This window comes from Aulostomus chinensis, chromosome 5 (assembly GCF_037954235.1).
Source record: "Aulostomus chinensis isolate RoL2024-O1b breed Wild chromosome 5, RoL_Achi_v1.0, whole genome shotgun sequence".
NCBI lineage: Eukaryota > Metazoa > Chordata > Actinopteri > Syngnathiformes > Aulostomidae > Aulostomus > Aulostomus chinensis.
Genome location: NC_141324.1, coordinates 10642901 through 10668125, shown reverse-complemented (window position 1 = coordinate 10668125; position 25225 = coordinate 10642901). Strand labels below are relative to the sequence as shown.

At 48.5% G+C, this 25225-nt stretch overlaps 1 protein-coding gene across 1 annotated transcript in view; it reads right to left on the bottom strand.

Annotated features, from left to right (window-relative positions):
* The window catches only part of ca8 (carbonic anhydrase 8 (inactive)), a 26002-nt gene extending 1777 nt beyond the window's left edge, over positions 1–24225 (bottom strand). The window contains exons 1-9 of the mRNA XM_086203091.1: positions 23774–24225; positions 15443–15634; positions 14904–15028; positions 12613–12708; positions 9971–10033; positions 9820–9868; positions 9061–9173; positions 4489–4679; positions 1–490 (exon numbers count right to left, since the gene is read on the bottom strand). The exon at positions 1–490 is cut by the window's left edge and continues 1777 nt beyond it. Of these exons, the coding sequence (XP_086059217.1) occupies positions 4545–4679; positions 9061–9173; positions 9820–9868; positions 9971–10033; positions 12613–12708; positions 14904–15028; positions 15443–15634; positions 23774–23846 (846 nt within the window). The 5' untranslated portion in view covers positions 23847–24225 and the 3' untranslated portion in view covers positions 1–490; positions 4489–4544. The remainder of the gene's footprint in view (positions 491–4488; positions 4680–9060; positions 9174–9819; positions 9869–9970; positions 10034–12612; positions 12709–14903; positions 15029–15442; positions 15635–23773) is intronic.
* Positions 24226–25225: the final 1000 nt, after the last annotated feature.

Below are 25225 nucleotides of genomic sequence, written 5' to 3'. Positions count from 1 at the left end.
ACACACTCACACACATTCACTTACTCACTCACACTCACTCACACACTCACTCAGTCACACACACTCACTCAGTCACACACACACACTTACACTAACACTCACACTCACTCACTCACACTCACTCACACACACTCACTCACTCACACTCACACACACTCATTCACTCAGTCACTCACATATCAGTCACTCACTCACTCACTCAGTCACTCACACACTCACTCACTCACACTCACACACATTCATTCACTCACTCACACACTCACTCACTCACACACTCACTCACTCACACTCACACACATTCATTCACTCACTCACACACTCACTCACTCACACTCACACACATTCATTCACTCACTCACTCACCTACTCACACACACACAGTGACAGTGTGAAATCAATAGTTTCTTTGTCCACCTGCGATCAGCAGATGGTCAGCAGCCCTCCCTCCCGCTCTGGTTGGTTTCTCATCTTTCCTCTTCTCTCTCCCACCCTGCGAAGAGGAAATATGGATCCAGTTCAGGGGGGGAGGAAACAGAAATGCTAGGGGGGGGGCACTGAAAAGCAAGCGGGGCTGGTTTTTGCCCCTGTATGGGGATCCAGCACAGAGGCACAAACCCTCTTGATGAGTAGTTCCAACCAAAACACAGACTTAAAAAAGAGGGTTCCAGTCCAGATCCGGTCCAGCATGAAGTCCGGACCAGCATGAAGGACAGGGAGGCCATCAGTCCTCCCACCCTCATCCAGAGGGAACTGGGACACAGCTACTGAGGGGCGTGGCTCTGCGGAATCACCTATCCTGCCAGATGCTGCTGGCTCAGTATGAGAGATATGAGTCGTTGACCTCAGCGCTGGTACAAGCAACCCCCCCCCCCCCCATCTAGATTGAATAGATTTAGTTTTCATGTCATTGGCCGGCGTGGCTCACAGGTAGAGCGGCCGTCCAGCAACTAAAGGGTCGCTGGTTCCATCCCCACTTCCCCCAGTGACCATGTCAAAGTGCCCTTGAGCAAGATACTGAACCCCTAATTGCTCCTGATGGACTGGTGACCGTCCAGGGTGAACCCAATGTCAGCTGAGATAGGCTCCACCCCCCAACCCTTAACAGATAAGCAGTATAGAAAAGGGATGGATGGATGGTTTTCAAGTTTGAAAGAAATAAAGCAAAGGAGGATTCTGGATCAAGCAAGAGGTGCTCAGGTGCAAGAGGCAGGAAATAAGAAGTTTCCTTCACTGCAGACACACCATGAGTTGGACCGGTTCTTCATAATTCATGAGCGAATGTGGCCAGCTGGGGGAGGAGAGGTCTGTGCTGCCTTTTACCACCGTGTTAGGCTTCCATCTGACCTTCTCTAAACCCCTCATCTACTTCACAGGTGTGTTTGTGCAAGTGGAACCGGATCAGTGCGTGTTGACACTGTCAACACGTCAGCTCATCCTCTCCCTCCTCTCGACTGCGGTCCTCTGAGCTCCTAAATCTACTCTGTGACATCACCACTATTTACGTTCATGGTTTGGTGTCTGATCTTTAAAACCTAACCTGTTTTTGTTGAAATGGGCCACACTCAGCAGCAAGTGCTGCTCACACTGTTGTTAAACAAGAAGGTGATGTGTCCAGTCCACCAGGGGAAAAAGTGAGTTCCCTTTGACCCCCATGTCCTCCTCTGGTCACGTCAGAACCAGACTGCTGTCCAGGGAGGAGGAGGGAGGAGAGGGTACAACAACAGCTAGAGGCAAATGCACAAAAACCCCAGAGATGTTTAGCACAGCAGCAACGCTCCTCGCTGTTCTGAAATCAGAAATTTCCTGCGCTTGAAATGACCTCACTGACCCTGCATGGCGTCTATGCCCAGGTTTCCAGAACCATTCCCGGGACCAGCGTGGTCCTGAGCCAGAACCCTGCCAGTCAGCATCATCATCAAGAAGTAGCAAACAGGAATAAACTTAAACAATCTGAACTACACCTTTAAGGAATCCTGTCATAACAGTGCCCCAACCCTCACTGCTTTGTAGACGATGGGTTCAGGAAGTGATGTAAAACGGCAGCCATGACGAGTTTTCCTGCAGCGTCTGCGTCTGTCCTGTCTCATGGTCAGTCTTCTGTTTTGATATCACATTTGTGTCCTGTGCTTAGTTTGTCTTTGAACCTCTCGCCTCTCATTTTCAGGTAACTTCAACCCCCCTTGTCCTTTTGCCTGAGTCTGTCATTCCCCCCCCCTAACGTGCCACCCCTGCCCCCATCAGCTCATTTACCCCACTGTTCCTCCGCTGTCTCCCCTGTCCTTTGTCAGGCTCTTTTGCTCCCTGCTTGTGGCCACAGTCTCTCGGCTAGTTCACTTCCTGAAGCCATTTTGATTTATTAGGGCCTTCGCCCCCCTTTGGGGCTCAGGTCCCTGTTCTATTTGTTCTGGTTTTTACTTTCTACTTCGCCACTTTAAACCTCAATTCGCCCCCCTAAACATGCTCAAGAACTCACCAAATATGTCACGCACATCAGGTCTGCTGAACAACTTGAGAAATGTAAGAATGAACCCCCAAGTGCCAAAAGGTGCACATGAAGGTACCATTCTGCAGCAATTTTGGACCCAACAAAGGCCATCTCCTCCTCGGGTGTTAATGGTATCAACTTCAATATATGACTCATGACACTGTGCTGATCAAAAGTTGTTAAAAACTTTGTAATAAGTCAAACGGTTTGGATTCTGTGAGCCTTCCATTGAGAACCAATGTGGAGGAAATCTCTGGACAGAGACTTTGTGTCCAAATCAGGCTTCTGACGTCTAAACTAGAAGTCTCACCACTTTGCAAGCTGGATCACCGGATTCAGGACAAATTTTCCTACTGATGTGAAATTGCATGTAAGATTTGGCCAAAGTCATGGGATTTAGGACCATGTTTCTAGGGCCCTCTAAAATCCTCATCAAACTGACAGGCCACAAGAGGGAAACAGGGCAGGGTGGGGTTCTGAAAGGCTCAGCTCTCAGCTCTGCACATGGACTTTGTGTCAAAGTGAGGCTTCTGAAGTCTAAACTACAGGTCTCACCACTCTGCAACCTGGATCACTGGATTCAGGACAAATTTTCAGACGAGAATCAGATTTCAATGGTAAGATTTGGCCAAAGTCATGGGAGTTATTAAGATTTGTCCTCTATCAAATCCTCCTCTCCAACTGACAGGGAGAGACACAGAGTAGGAGGGAGGACAGAGGGTGTGTGTGTGTGGGGGAGGGGGGGGTGAATGGAGGTCATTTTTGAAGGATACAGCAGACCGATCAAGATACATACCGTTTTATTTGATACCAAATTTGTATGACCTTTGGTGATGTTATGGTGTCTTTTCCAGTAATTACAGGGTGTATTTAGGCCGTACCAGCGCAGCTTTTTGACTCCTCCTTGCCTCCTCTGTGTTTTTAGGTCCATCTCCTTGTATTCAAAACTCCTGATTAACAGCACGACACCGTCAAATTGTGTTCACTCTTCAGGTAAACTAATTGCATAGTGTTTTTAGTACTTGTACTACATCGCAGTTTGCAATGGAAGGTTGCAACTTAAAACAAATAGTGTTTTTCCATTTGTTTTTCTCAGCTGTCTAGCAGGTTCCTGGTGGGTGGGGCTGATCATTCCACCTAGGATCACCTGTCCTCCAGGAGGGACTCTGTCATCAGCAGTGCCCTGCCAGCTGTGATGTCACCAGGTGAGCTGGTCGAGCTCTTATCTTGCCTATGTATGATGAACGCTATGAGAAGGGTGTACCGGCTCAGATTAGATAATTAACTATGCTTGTGTTGTGGCGGGCTGATTCGGGGTCAGAATGTTCCTAATCAGTCTCCTCAACTTTGAGAAAGTTCTTCCTTGCCTTCCTGGCGCAGTGCCGCTGAGCTAAATCCAGCAGCTCTCTATCCTCCATATACTGTATATAGGCTACTCTCAGATTAGTAACTGAACTGGGTTAGTCCTTCCTGGACCTGATCCATTATTCTGAGGCTCCAGAGAACTAAAATACCTCAGAGGCTGCATGCCAACATCCATTAAATGTCTGTTCGCTGTGAGCAGATCTACAGAATTTGCATCTTTAAAAGAGAAACACAGCCCGAGTGAATCCGAGCGTCTGAGCCAGATCTCCAGCCGCCACACAGAGATGCTCAGCTTCGCCTGTCGCAGGGATGCAAATGCAGTTGTGATCCTCGGTGTGTGCATCTCATAAAATATCAACAAAATGCCAAAAAGGCTAATTATTTGAAGACATGACATCACACATAGATGTTGTTGTGTTACACAAAATATACAGGATAACAGGGAGGTCAGAGGTGATGTGGCAGCCATGTTTGACCTGATACGCTGTTTGTTTGCAGCAGAATGATTTTCATGTATTAAAGGTATGATTTGTAGGTATTTCAGACAGGCGAGTGCTATGCGTTGCCCCTCCAGACCTACAGAGGGCAGCATACTGGCACAGAGGGGTTGTGTAAGAACAAGACTGAACCCCACTTACCTTCCATACTTGTGACTGTAGGTCCATATTTTTCTGAGCTGACAGTGACGTGAGTGTCACTGGAAAGCTGCTCTAACTGTCCGGTCACTGAGGGGCTGGGTTGGGCGGAAATTGTCCCCCAACAGGCCGTCGTTACCCTCCGGCAGCTCCGCCCCTTTGAAATGTGACCGCAGCCTCCGAAACTCCTCAATCTGCAGTGACAGGAAAAGATTTAGTGTTAGAGGTTGGTTGGAGGACAGTGAGATCTCTACACATGTGAGGAAGTGGTTTCTTCTTTTATGTCCTTGGGATGTCACAAGTAAAGATCTACCAGGGAGTATTGAAATAGAATAAAATACAAATTAATAATTAGGCCTGATGAAACATTCAATAATACTGTATAAAAAACAGCATTACAAGGTCATCCATACAGTACTTCTGTCTGTTAAAGATTCATTCAGATTCAGAAAACTTTATTTATCTCTGTGGGGGGCAATTGAGGGAGCAGAGAGTGGCACAGTTGGTTACACAACAACAACAACAACAACAACAACAACAACAACAACATGCATGAGGTAAGGGAGTGTCCACCTCCCAGGGTTGGCAGCAGCTGCTTTGTAAAGTGCATGATAGAAGTAGTAGTGCAGTAGAGGTAGTAGTACAGAAGAAGTAGTAGTGCAGTAGAGGTAGTAGTACAGAAGAAGTAGCAGTGCACAATCGATAAGTAATATAATTACATTAATGAATGGGAAGTTCTTTGCAAATATTCTGGTCTGTAGAGGATGAATCCTAGCATGAATAGAGCATAAACCCAGTTGCAGCTCATACAGGAAGTACAGGCGTCCACTCGCTGTAGGACCAGTAGAAATCTGTTTCCGTTCCGCTCCAAACGATAACGCACCTGGAGGAATCTTAAAAATCATTTCTTTCAAGGTCCCAGTCTTCTCTCAACTTTTCAAAGTTTTTAAATTGTCCCTTTACTGTAAGAGAGAAGTACGTCGGGATCCCTTTCAAACGCCATGATTTAAAACCCTTGCCTACTTCGTTAGGCTGAAACTCAGGATCATGGACACATTGGATTAGCTGTCATATATTAATTTGGACTCGTCTCTTATCATATTCCAGATTTTTACCTGCACCTTGATCCATGGGTTCTGTACCTTATCCAATAGTCCTCCCTGATGATTGTGAGGCAGTAGTGTTCGTATTGGAGGGTCGGCCAGAGTCGAGAGTTCCGTATCTTTCCATCTGCCGTGAAGGGATGGGTCACACAAATAATAGGGGGTCGATCTGAGCTGCATAGAAACAGTCTTTAAAGTTAGGCGCTGCCATTCCCCCTTGCTCTTTTGGAGGTTGTAAAGTTCTAAATCTAACCCTGGGTTTTTACCCTGCCTTAACCAGTTCAGAAACTTGTTTTGAGGAATTTTCTACAGGGAGTTCCTGGAAAAGGAAGAGATATCGTGAGAGGACATTCATTCTTCCTGAGTCAATCCTGTGACGAAGACTAAGGTACGAGATTGGGTTCCATCTGTGCAGGCCTCCTTTAATTTTCATGAAGAAGGGGCCGTAATTTATCTCTGCCAGTGTTCAAACTCTTTTCGGCAGTTTAATTCCGAGGTATTTTAATGAATTTTGATCCCAATCAACATGAAATTTCTCGCTAAGTTGCTTTGTAGGTCGGTAGTTGATGATAAATGTGATAAATTTGTGTCTTTTGTAAATTTCCTTTATATCCTGAATAATTAACGACTGTTTCTAGGAGGACCATTAATTTGGTGAATGAATTAAGAGGGTTACTTAAATAGACGGCGGCACGGTGGTGCAGTGGTTAGCACTGTCACCTGTTCCACCATGTTCTCCCTGTTCCTGCGTGGGTTCTCTCTGGTACTCCAGCTTCCTCCACAGTCCAAAGACATCAAGAGGGGACCGGGTTAATCCAGACTCTACATTGACCGTAGGCGTGGCTGGGAGAGCCAATGGTTGTCTGTCTCTATGTGTTGCTCTGTGCTGGCAAAGGACACAGAAACCAACTTGTAGACCTGCACCAGGCTGGGAAGCCTGAATCTGCAGTAGGTCAGCAGCTTGGTGTGAAGAAACCAACGGTGGGAGCAATTATTGGAACATGGAGGACATACAAGACCACTGATGACCTCCCTTCATCTGGGGCTCCATGCAAGACCTCACCCCGCAGGGTCAAAATGATCACAAGAACGGGGAGCAGAAATCCCAGAACCACACGGGGGACCTAGTGAAGGACCTGCAGAGAGCTGGGACCAAAGTAACGAAGGCTACCTTCAGTAACACACAACACCGCCAGGGACTCAAACCCTGCAGGGCCAGACGTGTCCCCCTGCTGAAGCCAGTACAGGTCCAGGCCTGTCTGAAGTTTGCCAGAGAGCATCTAAAGGATCCAGAAGAGGACTGGGAGAAGGTCATGTGAAACCTAAATAGAACTTTTTGGTAAAAACTCAACTTGTCATGTTTGGAGGAGAGAGAATGCTGAGTTGCATCCAGAGAACACCACAGCTACTGTGGCGCATGGGGGGGGGGGGGCATCAGGCTTTGGGGCTGTTGTTCTGCAGAGGGACCAGGACGACTGATCCATGTAAAGGACAGAAAGAATGGGGCCATGGATCCTGAGATTTGAGTGAAACCTCCTTCCATCAGCAAGGCAGTGAGGATGAAACGTGGCTGGTTCTTCTAGCATGACGATGATCCCAAACACACTGCCCGGCAACGAAGAAGTGGCTTCCTAAGAAGCACTTCAAGGTCCAGGAGTGGCCCAGCCAGTCTCCAGATCTCAACCCCATAGAAAATCTTTGGAGAAGGTGAAAGTCAGTGTTGCCCAGCGACAGCCCCACAACATCCCTGCTCGAGAGGAGATCTGCATGGAGGAACGGGCCAAAATACCAGCAACAGGGTGAAGACTTAGAGAAAACATCTGACCTCCGTCACTGCCAACAAAGGAGAATAACAAAGTACTGAGATGAACTTTGTTATTGACCAAATATTAATTTCCCTTCATAATTTTCAAATTCTTTAAAAATCCGACAATGTGATTTCCTGGATTCCCCCCCCCCCATTCTATCTCTCATAGTTGAAGTGTTCCTATGATGAAAGTTAAAGGCCTCTCACCTTTTTAAGAGGGAGAACCTGAACAGTTGGTGGCCGACGGAATACTTTTTTACCCCACTGTATGTGAATGATGAATGTCAGAAGACCGCAGGCGTGTTCCAGAAGTGTCAGTTGAAGTGAGTTTACGTGTGACAACAGGCTTGTGTTGTACTCATGTTAGTTCTTGGGGGCACGTTCAGCAGAAGCAAACATGACTGAGAACAAACCAAGTTGAGCAGAACAGGTTCTGACACACAACAAACAACACACCACAACAAACAACACCCAGGCAGTTCCAGCTGATGTCAGAGCTGTGAAGCAAAGCCCTTAATGGGATGGGATCCCCACTGAGGGCAGCGAGATGATTACTGGGTGATGAAGTACTGGGTTCTTCATGGACCAGTGACATGTTTTTGCTGACATCTTCTTTGCTGTAATGTGTCAGTTTGAGCCAGACAAGCCTCTCAAGCTGTCACGCCACCTATCAAGCCTGCAGCTCCAAGTCTTCCAGCTCACCAGCCTGACTGCTGCAGCCATCGCCTCTCAGGAACGTGATTCTGCTCTGTCTGTCACACTCCAGACAACAACTTTGGCTCTCTTTGCCATTTCTTGAACTGAGAACTCTGAGCTGACGCTCTGTCTTCTCTTCTCGTGAAGATGCAGTTTAGAACTTCCTGCTGTCAGAGTCCATCTCATCTAGAAATGCATGTATGAGGCACCAGGAAGTCATGTAAGCACCTGCAAGTTCCTGATGACATGATGCTGAATGTTGAAGAGCTCATGTGACCTCCAGTAACCTGTGAGTCTACTCCAGTACTATGGCAAATATTACACTTTTGACTTCACTGCATTTCTTTGAAGGTTGCTGGTATTTGCTACTTTTTTATCATCCACAATATTTTTTTTGAAAAAGACGAAATATTTTGGATGAATAAAGTGAACTGAATCACTGAAACAATTGATCTCAGCTCAGCTGTGCTCTCAGTCACAAGCAAATGCAATTAAACATGATTTGTATGACATAAACAAATGAGGCGCTGCCTGAGAGTGACCCTGTCGATCCCTGAGCTAAACATGAACACCCACCTTCAAATGCCTCGTTGTCCTGTGAGCACATGGCACAATGGAACTCTACCTCAGTTATGAAGACATAAAACCACAAAAAAAAAATGTTCAACTTTGACGTTGGGTGGGAAACTTTTAAAATATTTGAAACAGCGGGTTTTGTGTCTGTTAGAGCTCCTTTCAAGCTCTGAACGATTCAATGAACAAATCTTTTCTTATGAACGGATTCTAGTGAATCCAGACACAGCAAAGAAGTTCTTCACATCACTGTTGTGAAGCTTTGATACCAGTATCATGTCGGTTGTAGTCCAGTAGGAAGTTAGCAAGTCAAGGATGGGATGAAGAAGACAAATCATACGTGCCTGTTTACTGGTTTGGATGTTTCTAATGTAGGGCATGCAGCTGGTTGTGTACCTGCAACTGTGAGATGGTGAGAGGGTAGCGGTAGAGGATCCAGGTGACATTCTCACTGCAGGGCGGCGTGGTCAGAGATCCCTCGTACACCCAGTAGTCCCTCAGTAACGGGTCTGACGGCACAGCAAACATGAGACTCTTGACTGCAGTGCTTCCTCAGCCAAGGAGGTCATGTGATGGTTGGTTGTTTGGATCGTTTCTTTGTTTGAGAATGAATCCTCGACATGATGCTACATTACAGCGTTAATGGTCCAGCATGTGATATCCCACCTGTAGAGGAACGCCAGTACAGGGGTGCACCATCTCACCTTAATGCTAAACCATCTCAACTCAACATCATGCTTCCAGAACTGTTTCAGGATCAAGACTTCCGGATTACTGATCCAGAATATGGTCCAGATGAATTCTGAAAGTCAAAACAGTCCTCTTCATATGGACTCAAGAATGAGATTTGATACTGTTAACAGCATGTAATTGCTGTATAACAAAGAAATTTGATTATTTTAATAACTTGTATTATTACCCATCTCTCTCTCATAAGTCTGTTTGTTTTGGAGATGTCATCCAGCCTTCCAGTGATCACATGACCTCCTTGGAGGAGATGATAAATTTCATCAAGATCCAGGAATCTTCCTGTGTGGACGTGGTGATGTTCCCTCTTCATGGAGGAATGAGTGACACAACAGTGGTGGCAGCTTCTACACAACCTAAAGCTCTTTGGCTTCAGTGGCCCTGGAGGTGTGAGACACAGACACTCACCCGGCAGCAGTGTGTTGGGGTTGAAGCAGGGGATGGTCTTGGTCTTCCCCTGAAGGGAGTAGAACAGCACAACATGTTGCCTGAGATCCTGTTAACGCCTGGCTTTTATTCACCAGAATCCTTGTCACCATCTTCCTTGTGCTGGCCTCACCTTGTACTGCAGATCCTGTAGAACTTCAGTGATGGCTTTCAGGCCCAGATGCTCCTTACCGATCTGATAAATGCAGCACACAAACACATTTGAGTTTAAAGTATGTGGTGAGTGACGTCTCTTCACTAACCGCTCACCTGTACCTTTATAAATGGTGCATATCCCCTGTGTATATCACCTGTGTATGTGCTCCAATATAACCTGAACAGATGCTCTATATCACCTGTATTTATGCTTAGAAGACCAAGAGTCTCCTCTGCTGCTGAGGAGTTCATCCCAGTCCCCAGCCTCAGGAACCACCAGTTAACAGCTCCTCAGACTGGAGCCCAGATGAACGCCTCAGCGTTCTGGTAGCAGACACGTCTCTGCATCAACAGTTCAGAGGAGACGGCGCCAATCAGGCCTTGATGGTCCAACAGCTGCTAGGAAACCAACACCAAGGAGAAGCAACCAGCAGAGGAGGTTTGTTTGGACCAGAACCACAAGGAGTGGACATGAGACCAGAGGACATCTGGGCTTTGGTCTGAGTCCACATTTGAGAGCTTTGGTTCCACCACCGTGTCTTTGTGGGACACAGAAAAGGAGGAGGGACGGTCTCTACGTGCATCGTTCCCACCGTGAAGCATGGAGGAGGAGTGATGGGGGGGGGGGGAGCTTTACTGCTGGAGATTTGTTCAAACTGAAGGCCCCCTGAACCAATATGGCTGCCACAGCGTCCTGCAGCAACACGCCATCCCATCGCATCTGCGTTTAGTTGGACCGTCATTGATGTTTCAGCAGGACAACGACCCAAACACACCTCCAGGCTGTGTGAGGGCTACTTGACCAAGAAGGAGAGTGATGGAGGGCAGCCCAGGTGACCTGGCCTCCAGTCACCTGACCTGAACCCAGTCCAGATGTTTGGGATGAGATGGAGTAGAGTGAAGGCCAAAGGACCAACAAGTGCTCAGCATCAAGTACAGGGGTCCTCACGGTGGCCCCCCAGCAAGAAGGTTGTGGGTGGAGTCCCGGCTGGAGCACGGGGTCTTTCTGTGTGAGTCTCCATGTTCTCCCTGTTCCTGCTGGGTTCTCTCTGGTACTCCAGCTTCCTCCACAGTCCAAAGACATCAAGAGGGGACCAGGTTAATCCAGACTCTAAATTGACCATAGGCGTGGCTGGGAGAGCCAATGGTTGTCTGTCTCTATGTGTTGGCCCTGCCATGGACTGGTGACCTGTCCAGGGGAAGGCTGCTGGGATAGGCTCCACCCCCACCACCCTCAACAGGATAAGAGGAAGAAGATGGAGGGATGGATGTTTTGAGTTATTTCACTCTTTTGTTTAGTACATAATTCCATGTGTCAATTCAAAGGTTTGATGCCTTCAGTGAAAATCTACAATGTAAACAGTCATGAAAATAAAGAAAAAACATTAAATGAGAAGGTGTGACCAAACTTTGGACTGATGTGTCCATGCTGCATGGATTCATTGGTAAATGGACTCTCTCTACACATCACCTTTCTCCTTTAGCGGCACTCTTAGAGCTTTACAGTGATGTGTCACTCAGACACTGATAGTGGAGCCATGCAGGGAACCACCTGCTCATCAGGAGCCATTAGGGGTTCAAGATCTTGCTCAATGACACTTGAGGGAAGTAGGGATTGAACCAGCAAAACTTTGGATGCTGGACAACCACTCTACCTCTGAGACATGCTGTATAAATAGAATATATATATTGTACAGTTACATACATTCATCACCCAATTTATTAGGTACACCTTGCTAGTACTGGGTTGGACCCCCTTTACCCTCAGAACTGCCTTTGTTCCTTATGACAAACTTTCAACCAGGTGCTGGAATGGAAACGTTCCTCAGAGGTTTTGTCCATACAGACATGAGAACATCAGGCTCATCGGTGATGTGAATCTCCCATTCCACCACACTCAGAAAGTTCTCTCGTGAACTGAGATCTGGTGCCTGTGGAGCCCAGTAAGCTCATCACCATGTTAAAGGAACCAGTTGGAGAAGATTAGAGCTTGATGGTGCATCCCGCTGGACGCAGCCTTCAGAAGATGGTCCACTGGGGTCCTACAGGGACGGACATGGTCAGCACCAACACTCAGGCAGGCTGTGGCCTGTGAACCAGGCTATGCGTGCCAAGAAAATATCCCCCACCCCACCAGCACCAGCAGCCTGAACTGGTGATACCAGCCGGGATGGATCAGGCTGTCATGGTGTTTGGGCCAAATTCTGCCCCGAGTGTCAGAATGTCTCAGCTGAAGGCATGAGAATCCCAGTAGACCAGACCAGCCCACCCAGCACCAAGAACCAGGTCACATTCAGGTCCCTGAAATCCTTGTTCTCCTCCATTCTGATGCTGGTTTGAGCCTCAGTCCACGTCCACAAGCCTAAACGCATGGAGGTGCTTGGTGGTGGGCTGATTAGATGTTTGTGTTAACCAGAAATTGAACAGGTGAAGCTAATAAAGTGGCAGTGTGTTTATATGCTGTATATAACCTGTGTATATGTTAACCTGGCACTTATCAAATTCACTATATCATCATCTTCACAACAACAAAGGATTATTTGTGTGTCTGAGAACTTTATCAGAAGCATTTGTTGTTGTAGGTTTTGATGGAACCATGTTGAGGAACGTTTACTGTACCTGCACAAAGAGAGCAATGATGAGGACCCCACTCCTCTTCCCTAGAGCGTCCTCCAGAGAGCTGAACAACGTGCTGTTCCAGTGAATCAGATGGAGCTACACACACATGCACACAAACACACACGTGCGCACGCACACACACACACACACACACACACACACACCGAAAAACAGCACAGCCTGAGTTTGAAAGGTAATTCTTGTAAACAGGTGTGGGGAACAGTTAAGTGTTAGAAGTTATCAGCTGGTGGTGACTGAAGACTCTTAAATTAAAATAATCTCAACCGAATGGGGGGGAGGAGAGAGAGAGAGAGAGAGAGAGAGAGAGACCAGACCAGACCAGACCAGACCAGAAATGAAAGTTAGGAGGAAACCAGATGGGCATTATCGATGGCCACCCGTCCTTCCCTGAGGTAAAACATTACTCTGTGTGCGCTCTTATGGTTTTCTTGGGTTTCTGTGAAAGTTAGCATACTTTGGCGTATATGCAAAGACAGCAGAACTGAATTTCTGTCATACAACATGCTAGAAGAACACACAGCCCTTGAACCACTTGCACCTGATAATAGGCACGGACTCAAAATCCTACACTGGCTGCTATGCTCCCATAGCTGAGCTTCAGTTTCACTGGTTTCACTGGTCTCAGCTAGCAGGGTCCAGCGAGTCTGAATGTCTGGACTTTCAGTGGGGTATTAAAGAGTCAGTAACATTTGATTCATCAAGTTTGGCCAACATATCTTTCAATGAACCCTGACGATCTGAAATTGATGTTGCTACCGTTCATTTAGTGCAGGCGTTGCTGTCACAATGGCAGTGAGACTAAACCAAGTCATGTGACCCCCAGCATTACAAAGCAACCTTTTGCAGGAGTGGGATCAGGATGAAAACATTTCCAGTCTACTCCAGAGACCAGGACTCAGCTCCAACTGGCTGAGACCCTGTCAGTCCAGTTCCCTCCTCTAGTGCCTGCTGCTTAGCTACACCTCAAACCCCCCTGCTGCCATCACCTGATGCCGTCACATGCTGCTATAACCTGATGCTGTCACCTGCTGCCATTTTCTTCAGCTACCACTTGCTGCCATCACCTCCTCTCACCACCTGCTGCCATCACCTCCTCCCGCCACCTGCTGCCGCCACCTCCTCCCGTCACCTGCTGCCGCCACCTCCTCCCGCCACCTGCTGCCACCACCTCCTCCCGTCACCTGCTGCCACCACCTGCTGCCACCACCTCCTCCCACCACCTGCTGCCACCACCTCCTCCCGCCACCTGCTGCCACCACCTGCTGCCACCACCTCCTCCCGCCACCTGCTGCCACCACCTGCTGCCACCACCTGCTGGCCCTGTGTTTCTCTCTCCTCTCCACCCCTCCCTCTCTGTCTCCTCTTATCCCCCCGCCCCCCCCCCCACCTCTCCACCCCCAGCACCATCTCTCTCCTCCCCCTTTCAACCCCAACCGGTCGAGGCAGATGGCTGCCCACTCTGAGCCCGGTTCTGCCTGAGGTTTCTTCCTGTTTAAAGGGAGTTTTTTCTTTCCACTGTCGCCGAGTGCTGCTCCTGTGGGAACGTTGGGTTGCTCTTTGAGTAAAGTGCCTTGAGATGGCTTTTGTTGTTATTTGGCCTGATATAAATAAAGATCGATTGATTCATTCATAATTACACAACATTTACATTAAATATTTGCTTTACAAGTTTCAAGTTTTTTAACCAGGTTTTCCCTCCTCCTTGTTTAGTCTGCACTTGGTTGCTTATGAAGTCTTCACTCTGTTTCTTCACTGTTTTAAGTAGGAACTGACTGCTCAGCGATACATGTCAAGTTGTACTGTTACCTCACTACCTTCAGGACTCATCTTCACTTGATTTGCCTGAAGCTGCAAAAACAGAACAGGGAACTCAGCCTCTGCAAAGCGTTTTTAATGTAAGAAACAAGAATGAAGTATAAAAGTGTTAAATGTGGAGGTAACGGACACGCTGCCTCGTGACCATGTTCTCATTAAAAGAACTGGGTTTCAATCACAGTCTAAAATAACATTTTCGATGCTTAGAAGCACATTGCTGCAAATGTTTACTTTCTTACGTTTGGGAGGTTCAACTTTCACAGCAAGCTGTGGTGCAGACACACAGAAGGACAGCCTCACGGACTTCAGCCTCTGAGGAGACACTGCATCACTCAAGGACTTAGACAGCTGTTATCTGAAGAACCGACGTCAATGCAGAGGGTCTGTGTGTGTGTGTGCGTGTGTGTGTGCGTGTGTGTGTGTGTGTGTGTGTGTGTGGGTGTGTGTGTTCCTACCTCCATAGGAAAAGCCTTGAAGTTGACAGTGTGCTCTGATCCTCGCTGGTTCTCTTTGCCCCAGTGGAATCGAACCTCATGCAGTTCATACTCATGATCGCTGGGTAGTGGTCCCCCAGTAACCACTGGCAAGGTTGACCGAGACACAAAGGAAACACATGTCAGCGTTTGCCTACCTGGAACACAATTTGGCAGCCAGAGATAATTGCCGAGGCGTACAACTGCACAGCAGCGCCATCACAGGAAGATTAGCAGTGTGCAAATTCATTGAATTAATTTGAAACTAATTCAAACACATGAATCAATCTTTTCTGCACAGTTACAAATTTGAAAAAGGCCTTTTTCAATTCATTTGTGTCCAAAAGGCATTTGGCACTCGAAATCGTATCAATGGCGGTTTGACGGGCAGGAAGAATGGCAGTGTCATCGCAGCCTCGTTGTAGTCGGTCGTCCTCTGGTGTGCATGTGTGTGTTGCAACAGGGACGGTACGCAGCTGATAGGGGGTTACACCTGCAGTGGTCTGGAGTGCATGCGTCACCTGACTTGGACTTGAGAATGATGCGGACAGTGTGTCCATCATTGATGACCTCACAATCTCGACACACCACGTAGTTTGGTGACAGGCGGCTGTCCAGAAGGGAGGGGTCATACTGGGCCTCCCTGGAGTTCAGGTTGATGGGGGACTGGTACTCACCGTTGGCTGCTGGGAAATGGAGTCCCCACTCTACACCTATATGCAACACACAGAGCAGAAACACGTGCATCAGCACACCTGCTCGTCCTCACTGAGACGCGGAAGCTTCTGCTCAGTGTCGGCCACGATGTTCAGAAATCAATGCTGATAAAGTCCGCGAGCGTTAACGTGATCCAGGACAGGCTGGTCAATACATCTCAGCATTATGAGGAGCAACAGATTAATAATATCCTGCATGTTTCCCTTAAAATCTTCTGAGCAGCAGAGGAGTACTTAGAAGCTAAAGGTCTGGAGGAGTGCAGTATCAGACACAATGATGAAGGTATACTTCAACTTATGCTGTATTTTACCTTTTGCACTCACAAATATGTTAATAAGTCCATCATTAGCATCTCTTCTGGATCCAGGAAGAGCCAGCCTCAAATATTTAGCTTGAAGCTAAGTGAGACTGATGGCTAACATCAACAAAACTGCTGCTCATTCATTGTTGTACTGAGCCAGAATAACTATTTTTAGATGTTTGTGGGTCACCGGATCAAGGGGACCTGCATCACACCAGATGATGAGCTTGAACACTCAGCAGCGTTGCTGTTGTTAGCCATCAATGACCATTAGCTCCATGCTAAATACACTGTATGTGGCTGGCTCTTCCTACATGCAAAGTAAAACTGGAGGGGACAAAAATTCTGCCTTACATGATTAAAAGACAAGTATTTGTGAGTACTTGAAAGTATCACTTTAAGTACTCTGAGCCAGCAGCAGAGGACTGACACAATGATATGATGTGATGCTAAATGTCAGACCAGTACAGGTCTGACTGGTGAGCAGGTGTTCACCACATGAGAAGTGGACCAGACTGGTGATGTCAGAGCAGTCGACACATTTCCACCCCCAGTTCATTAATGTCTTGTGTCTTTGCCCTCAGTCCAGAGCACTAGAGGGTTCTGGATCAGCCCTCCGGCCGCACATCTACCCAGAGACGTGGAGCAGTATTTGTGGTGAGCACTTATACTTGCAACAGAGTAACAAAAGCAAACAGGTGAGACTTAAGGGTGTGACAGCTCTGTTGCTGGAAGCTCTGTTGTTTGCTGGTCAGCAGCTTCAGCAGGTTTTCCCCCTCAACATCAGAGTATCTGCCTCAGACCTGCTGCAGCCACCTGCGTGCAACACAGCAGCCAGATGGGTTTTCTGGACAGGCCAGCGTTAATGACAGGCCCGAAAACTGCCAGTGTGCATAGCAACTGTGTAACCAAGGGCAGGACCCAAACAGACGCCCGTAGCAATAAGCCCACACCCCCCAGCACAAGTGGCACACAGGGAACCAGACACCACCAGTGACACACCTGACCATGCAGGTACAATGTCACCTTAGTCCAGATGGAACCCGAGAGCCTCTTGGCCAGAAGCAGAGGAGAGAACAACTCCACCATCACCTTTGACCCCTGTGATTCATCAGTGGAAATCCCTGTTATTCACTGCTATGAAGCATCGGTGCAACACGTCGTTGTGCGGCTCCACATGTGCTTGTGTGGCGTCCTGCCAAGTGAGTTCAGCTGATGTTGCTCAGCGTCTGGGCTTTGACCCGTTTTTCTCTCCTCAGTCACTCCAGACATAAACCTGCTTCTTCTTCTTGTTTCTGTCTCATCATCCATCCAGAGAGACACACAAAATAATGTTGAGGGCATTTTGTGTGTGTGTGTGTGTGTGTGTGTGTGTGTGTGCGCGTGTGCGTGTGTGCGTGTGTGTGTGTGTGTGTGTGTGTGTGTGTGTAAGAATGAGACGCAGAGAAAAACTTTTTGAGGAAACAATGGCTTCAGATGGACAGAACAAGAATATGACTACTGCCCCCGCTGTGACTGGAAGGGCCCCGACTGTCCTCAGGCTGGGATCTGGCTTCCCTCCATGTCGGGACTCTTGAGAAGAGACATTGACTCCTGAGCAGATCTTTGGTGGGGAGAGTTCAGCAACTGTTTATTCTACTATTCTCTTCTAACTTTAAGCTGGTTGTGGTTTCAGAGAGAAACTCAGCTCGTCAGCCTCTCTAGCACAAGGCTAGTATCCCGATTTAAGGTCACATGACAAGACGCAAAGAAGTCTCGCAGGTTTACAGAGTATTTACATATATAGTTTCTATTAACACATGTTTTGTTGTCCCAGTAGAGTGGGAGAAGTGGAAGAGCTGTTAAAGTGATACTCGTCCCTGCAGCCCTGGAGGGCGTAGGCCAGCTCTGCTCATGCACTGTGAAAACATGCGGTCTCCTCTCACTCAGACAGAGCTGCTTCCCTGTCCAGACCAAAGACACATCAAGCAGGCTGCTGTGCCGCCAGCCGTTGATGGAGAGCAGCCTTCATGACAAGGACGACTTTGCGGTGCTGATGACGTCATTTGTGACGAGGGTGTGCTGGCGTGGTGGGCATGTTCTGAGCTGGAATATTGGTCGTAATGAAGGGGAGTGGGCATCAGTAGACCATAGTTAGGGGCCCAAGTTAGGTGGTTGAAAATTGGGTCCCCTCCTCCAACCCAGGTACAGCCGTCCTACACGTATGTGGAGAGATGGACCTCAGCAAGGTGCCATTGCATGTGCATGTTACATGTTCCAGGCACACATACAGTGAGCGAGCAAACTCCAGTAGGCAAGGGGCAGACAAGAGAAGACGGGCGAGTGTGAGCGGGTCTCCAAAGATGTCTGCCGAGTGGCAAGATTTGTCCATCGTATCAGACTGACAGATCTTCATCCTGAGCGAGCCACCAACTGCACAGTCGCTTCCACATGTCCTGTGTTTAAAAAGAGGAAAAAAACTCACTTTTGGTGGGTGTGCAGAAAAGCTTCCTGTCCTTCCAAGAAGATGAATGTCCCACGCAGAGTCTCAGAGGGAGGGGGAGGCCTTCACATTCCCTCCCAGCTTAGCAACTGAAGCTGGGACATTTTTCCAGCAAGAGTTTGCCTGCTGCAGCAACAGCCTGTACACAGCCAGTCAATATGTTTGCTGTTGGTCTCTTTGATCTTGTCCAGGCCAACAAGTTCGCGCCCTCCAGTTCGCCTCTGCATTTAAGATTTTGACATTTTGACAAACACATTTGCTTTCTGCCACAAAACAGATGAGATTAGTTTATTTAAAAATTTACTTCACAATTCCATAAATCTTGAGTGTCAAACCCAACATATATACACACAACCCACAGATACAACATACCTTTGCCACGCACACAAGGATTCTCAACACAACATACGGTATGACACAGACACATTTACACATTACATGTCACCGCTGTTTTTGAGTTTTGTTCAGCTCTGTGATGGCCTACAGGACAAAGCTATTGTTGAATTTGATTTTTTTCCAGGGGAGTGACCTGAAGCAGTGAGGAATCTAGGTTGAGGGGTGACTGGGGTCCTGTGCGATGGTGTTAGCTCTGCCTGCAGTGGCTGTGCTGTTAAAGTCTGTGAGATTCGGAGTGGGGGGCAGTTGATCTTGACAGCTTTGTGTGGGATCTGTGTGAGTGTGTTCTTGTTGGGTCTGACAGCATGTAGAAGAAGCAGGGTGAGCAGTGGAGGAGGCTGGGCTGGATGATGCCTATTAGAGCAGCAGCAGGAGGTGGGGGGCAACTGAGAGTGATCTGAGTCAGAGAGTCTCTTTTGGCAGCGCTCATGGATGTCAGTGGTGTGTTGTCAATGAGAGCTAATTAGCGGTATGTACCATGCATTCCTCTCTCCCCTCCTTGGCAGCAGCTGTGCTGCTTTTTGCTGTGATAATTGTTTGATGTTGTTCCTGACCTCCATCATAGTCACTTGTTCTTCTGGACTAAAGTAGGCGGCACGCAATCCGTCCATTTCCTAAGAGTCACATGAGGTGTTACACGCCCCTTTTTATGGGAATGTGATCAGAGACTGACGCAGAAGGCCTTGTTTGACAGAGAGAGATCCCACCCACCGTCCTGATACCAGTTCCTCTGATTGGGAGTTCAGGGTTTGAGGAGACACTTGTTGAGGGAAAGCCTGGCTTGGAGGAACCTGCTTCCTGGTTCACCTCTCAGGTGTCGTTGTTAGTGTGGTGTCATTGTTGGTATTGTTGCTGTTGGTTTGCTTTTGGTGTTGTTGTTACTGTTGTTCCTGTAGTTGTTGTTGCTGCTGCTGTTGTTGTTACTGATGTTGTTTTGTTGTTGATGCAATGATGAAATGACTGTGCGCTAGTAATGATATTGTGTACACAATCAACTCCAAGGAAATGTCTAATTGTCAACATGAGGATGTTAGATTTCTCATGCATGTAAATCTGAGCCACATCCTGTGTACCATGTGACTTTCATCGCTGGCTTGAAATTCACGATGGTTCGAGCTTTTCATCCCACTGTGAATTTGGAGAGTGGCAGTGCTGACTGATTACTGCACATGTAGAGCCATGCAGTGTCAGTAGTACTACTAACGTAATAGTAAGAAGTACATGTTCCTGGTGTTGGGGCAGTTTGTTTATCTTTGGGCGGAGCAAGTCAAGCTGGTCCCCCCCTCCTCCTCCAGCCTTTAAGTTCAATGTAGCAGTTACATTTTATCATACAGACAAAAAAATATGAAATATTGTTCTTCTGGTCAAGAGACAGAAATCAAACATTTTACTCAAACGTTGGAACTAAGCTGCATTCTCTCTGCCAGTTTGTCTGTAGCTGTGTAGGCCAGTAAGAGATGATGGAGGGATGATGGAGGGATGGTGGAGGGCTGATGGAGGGATGATGGAGGGATGGTGGAGGGCAGATGGAGGGCTGGTGGAGGGATGTTGGAGGAATGGTGGAGGGATGGTGGAGGGATGATGGAGGGATGATGGAGGGATGGTGGAGGGCAGATGGAGGGCTGGTGGAGGGATGTTGGAGGAATGGTGGAGGGCTGATGGAGGGATGGTGAAAGAGACTGAGAAGGTGACAAGACTGTGAGTGTGAGTGTGAGTGTGAGTGTGTGTGTGTGTGTGAGTGAGTGTGTGTGAGTGTGAGTGAGTGTGAGTGTGAGTGTGAGTGTGAGTGTGAGTGTGAGTGTGAGTGTGAGTGAGTGTGTAAGTGTGAGTGTGTGAGTGAGTGTGTGTGAGTGAGAGCCGCAGCACCGCGTCAGCTAGAGGGGAGAGAGAGTCATCTGACATCAGGGCCCCGAATCCGGCCCCAAGTTGGGTCTCCTAGCTGAGGCCCTTGCTTTGGACTCCTGCTTCGGGACTTGCAGGCATAGTCCATGAACTGTTTAGAAAAGGCATTACTGGTGTGTGGTATGGGCACTGGGGAGGTGGCTCACTGGGTCCCAGAGGGGGAAGGACCAAAATCCAGCCTCCCATCACAGCAACACGTCACCCATCATGTCTTTGTTTACCTTTCCAGTGCTCACTACGAGATGGATGCTTGGTCAGCTCACAAGGTGTTGTTCCCTCCTGCCCTAATCCTCCTCCTCTTCTTATCCGGTTGGTCCGGGTCGTGGGGGCCTCAGCCTCAGCAAGGAAGCCCAGACTGTCCTCTCCCCAGCCACTTCCTTCAGCTCTTCCGGGGGAATCCCGAGGCGTTCCCAGGCCAGCCGAGAGATATAATCCCTCCAGCGCATCCTGGGTCGGGCTTGGGGCCTCCTCCCAGTCGGACATGCCTGGAACACCTCCTGAGGGAGGCGTCCTCACCAGATGCCTGAACCACCTCCACTGACTCCTCTACCTGGAGGAGCAGCAGCTCTACTCTGAGTCCCTCCTGAAGGACTGAGCTTCTCACCCTGTCTCTAAGGGAGAGCCCAGCCTCCCTGAGGAGGAAACTCATTTCAGCCGCTTGTATTCAGGATCTCGTTCTTTCGGTCATTACCCAGAGCTCATGACCACAGGTGAGGGTTGGAACGTAGATTGACAGGTAAATTGAGAGCTTCACCTTTTGGCTAAGCTCCCTCTTCACCACATCGGACTGGTTTAGCACCCCCATCACTGCAGATGCCGCCCCAATCCACCTGTCAATCTCCTGATCCATCCTACCCTCACTGGTGAACAAGACCCCGAGATACTAAAACTCCTCCACCTGAGGCAGGACCTCCCCCCCGCCCTGGACTGGGCTAACCACCCTTTCCCAGCTGAGGACCATGGCCTCAGACTTGGAGGTGCTGATTCTCATCCCAGCCGCTTCACACTCAGCTGCTAACTGACCCAGCAAGAGCTGGAGGTCATGGCCTGATGAAGCTAAGAGGACCACGTCATCCAAAGAGCAGAGACGACATCCTCCTGCCACCAAACTCGACCCCTCCACCACCCAGCTGCGCCTAGAAATTCTGTCCATAAAGGTTATGAACAGAACCGGTGACAAAGGGCAGCCTTGGTGGAGTCCAACCCTCACTGGGAACAAGTCAGACTTACACAACGCGAACCAGACTCTCACTCCTCCGGTAGAAAAACTGAACGGTCCTTTGGCCTTTCTGATTGTATCATACATTATTAACATCGTTAATATTAAATTCCAGAGTTTTTTCCACTCCAAAACTACATAGAGCCACCAAAAACACTAAATTTCACAGGGAATTACGGAGCTCTGCCACCGTGGAGTTGTTCAACTGCCTCGGCGACTTCTGCCCTGGAGATTGGACGAAAAAAAAAAGCCCACCCGACCCTCCGCCTCTCACCCAGAACAACTCCAGCGAAAGAGAGAGTCCAACCCCTGTCAAGGACTTGGGTTCCAGACACGGAGCTATGTCTCAAGGTGAGGCTGACTATATCTAGCCAGTAACACTCAACCTCTTCCACCAGCTCCAGCTCCTTCCCCGCCAGAGAGGTGACATTCCATGACCCAAAAGCCAGCTTCCATGCCTGGGGATCAGACGGCCAAGACCCCCGCCTTGGACTGCCACCCAAGCCCCAATGCACCGGACCCTTCCGGTTCCTCCTACGGGTGGTGGGTCCATGGGAGGATGAATTCATGTTTCCTTTTTGGGCTAGGCCTAGCCGGGCCCCATGAACCAAGGCCCAGCCACCAGGCGCTCGCCATCGAGCCCCAGGCCCCAGGGAGGGAGCCCCGGTGCCCCTCTGGGCTGGGTACACAAATTCTTTGATTTCACTTCCATGCGAAGTCTGTTGAACCGTTCTTTGTCTGGCACTTCGCCTAGGACCAGTCTGCCTTGGGTGACCCTACCAGGGGCAAATTGCCCCCGACAGCATAGCTCATAGGGTCACTAAGGCACTCAAACTCCTCCACCACGATAAGGAGACAGTTCCAGGAGGAGCTGCATCACTTCTTATTGACTCCAGAATGCAGGACGAACCAGCCACGTATGTTTACCTTGAAGCTTATGGAGACAGATGGCTAACAGCAGCTAAACTGTCCATTATTAACACTCTGGGTCGTCTGGTATAATCCAGGTCTCCTTAATCCAGCTGTTGGACAAGTGATCCACTAACCCTTGGACTGGAAATCAGAACTAACTAGAACACGTCTGTTTTGCTTCTGAAGGAAGCTGCTGCGAGCTCGAGGGTTTAGTTGAGGGCTGGTCTCACTCCATGCTACTGTCAACCAAAATAGTTCAGTTAGTTAGTTTTGATCCCAATCAAGAGCTTGTGTGTTACTGTGCATCCAGCTGGATTAAGAAGACCTGGATTATAGTGGATGATGGATTTTAGCATTTGTTCACGGATGTTTCTGGACAGTTTAGCTGGTGTTAACTGTCAGTCCGGCTTTCTCTTCTGTCACATATCTGTTTATTCTTGAGAGGAAAATAAACTTTTTAGGGGATTTATCCTTTTTAGTGATAAATCATGTTGCCAAGACCAAATTTGTTGAGAAGATAGAGGATCAGGGTGGAACCTGTGAGGGAGCAGCTCAGCTGCAGCCCTCCAGCTGTTTGTGAGCACAGAGAAACAGAGAGTCGATGACTACCTGCAGCGCTCAGGAACGAAGACACCTGACCAGCCTGATGTACTAGATGGGCCCTGGTGACCTGATGGACCCTGGAGGACCCTCAAGGATCCTGATGGACCTTGACAGACCCTGATGGACCCTGGCGGACCCTCAGGGACTCTCACTCCATCTATCACAACAATCTGCGGACAGTGGAACGAAAGGCCAGGGCATAACACGGGCTTGTGGTGTTGGCATGGTGGAGAGTTTAAGTGGTTGTAGCTCCTCTGAGCCGGTCCTGTCTATGACATCTCCACCCCGCGGCTCCGCCCCGATGATGACCAGCCACCTACCTTCCTCGTAGCCCCAGTCCAGCTCATCTTTCCCGGGATTATAATCCGAGTCCTCACTCATGTTGTCGGCCATGCTGTTTGTCAGTCTGCTCACTGCGGCTCACACTGCGCCGGGGTGTTGGTCTGGCTGGACGGATCCCAGCTCCCCCTTTCACTTCCTTCTTAATGTCTCTTTCTTTAGTTGAGTCTTTTTTTCTCCCTGTTTAATGTTTTTTTTTCTTATCCTTCTTTGCTCTCTCTGGCTCTGCTGATTTATGAGCACTCCTCCTCTCTCCTTCTCCTCCTCTTTCCTCTCCCCCTTTACTCTTTGCTCCTCCTCTCTTACTCTCCACTGTCACTCCCCCTCTCTTCCTCTGTTTTTCTCTCTCTCTCCCTTTCTCTGCAGGTGCACTCACTGACCCTCTCTTACCTCCAGTGACAGATCACTTGTTCTAGTTTTCATTCTTTCTTCATCACCTTTCCCTCTGTTCGCTTCATGACTGCTGACCAGAGAATCAACTTTCAAGTCGATTGCCTTTCTTTTCTTCTCTTTCTATGCTGTCAGTTGTGTTTCTTGGTTGTACTTGAAAGTGTGTGTGTGTGTGTGTGTGTGTGTGTGTGTGTGTGTGTGTGTGTGTGTGTGTGTGTGTGTGTGTGTGTGTGTGTGTGTGTGTGTTGGCAGGAGGCTGCTGACGTTCCAGTCGGGGCTTCACACCCTCAGCTGAGGGAAGCAGTCGGGTTGAGAAAACAGGCAGACAAGGAGAGGAAGCAGAGTCACAGGCTGAGTGGTGTTCCTGTCCTGTGAACTTGCACAAGGACACAGAGGAGAGGGTTGATATCTCCCTGGGACAACACACACACACGTACACACGCACGTACACACGCACGTACACACGTACACGCACGTACACACACGTACACGCACGTACACGCACGTACACGCACGTACACACACATACACACGCAAGTACACACACATACACACACGTACACGCACGTACACACACGTGCACAAGCACGTACACACACGTACACACAGGTACACACACACGTATACATACATGTACACGCACGTACACACACGTACACACACGTACACACATGTACACACGCACGTACACACGCAAATACACACACACACGAACACATCCATCTATCCATCCATTTGAGAACCTATCCCAGCTGACATTGGGTGAGAGGCGGGTTCACCCTGGACGGGTCTCCAGTCCATCTCAGGTCCATCAGGAGCAGTTAGGGGTTCAGTATCTTGCTCAAGGACACTTGGACATGGTCACTGGGGGAAGTGGGGATTGAACCAGCGACCCTTCAGTTACTAGACGGTTCAATCATAAAAACATCCAGTTCAGCCAAAAAGGGTCCTGAGATTGGATCAGGATCAGACTGTTTGATTGTCAACGTACACAAGGTTCAACAAAAGTAAAAAGACAACTCTCTGGTTAAAATATAATATAA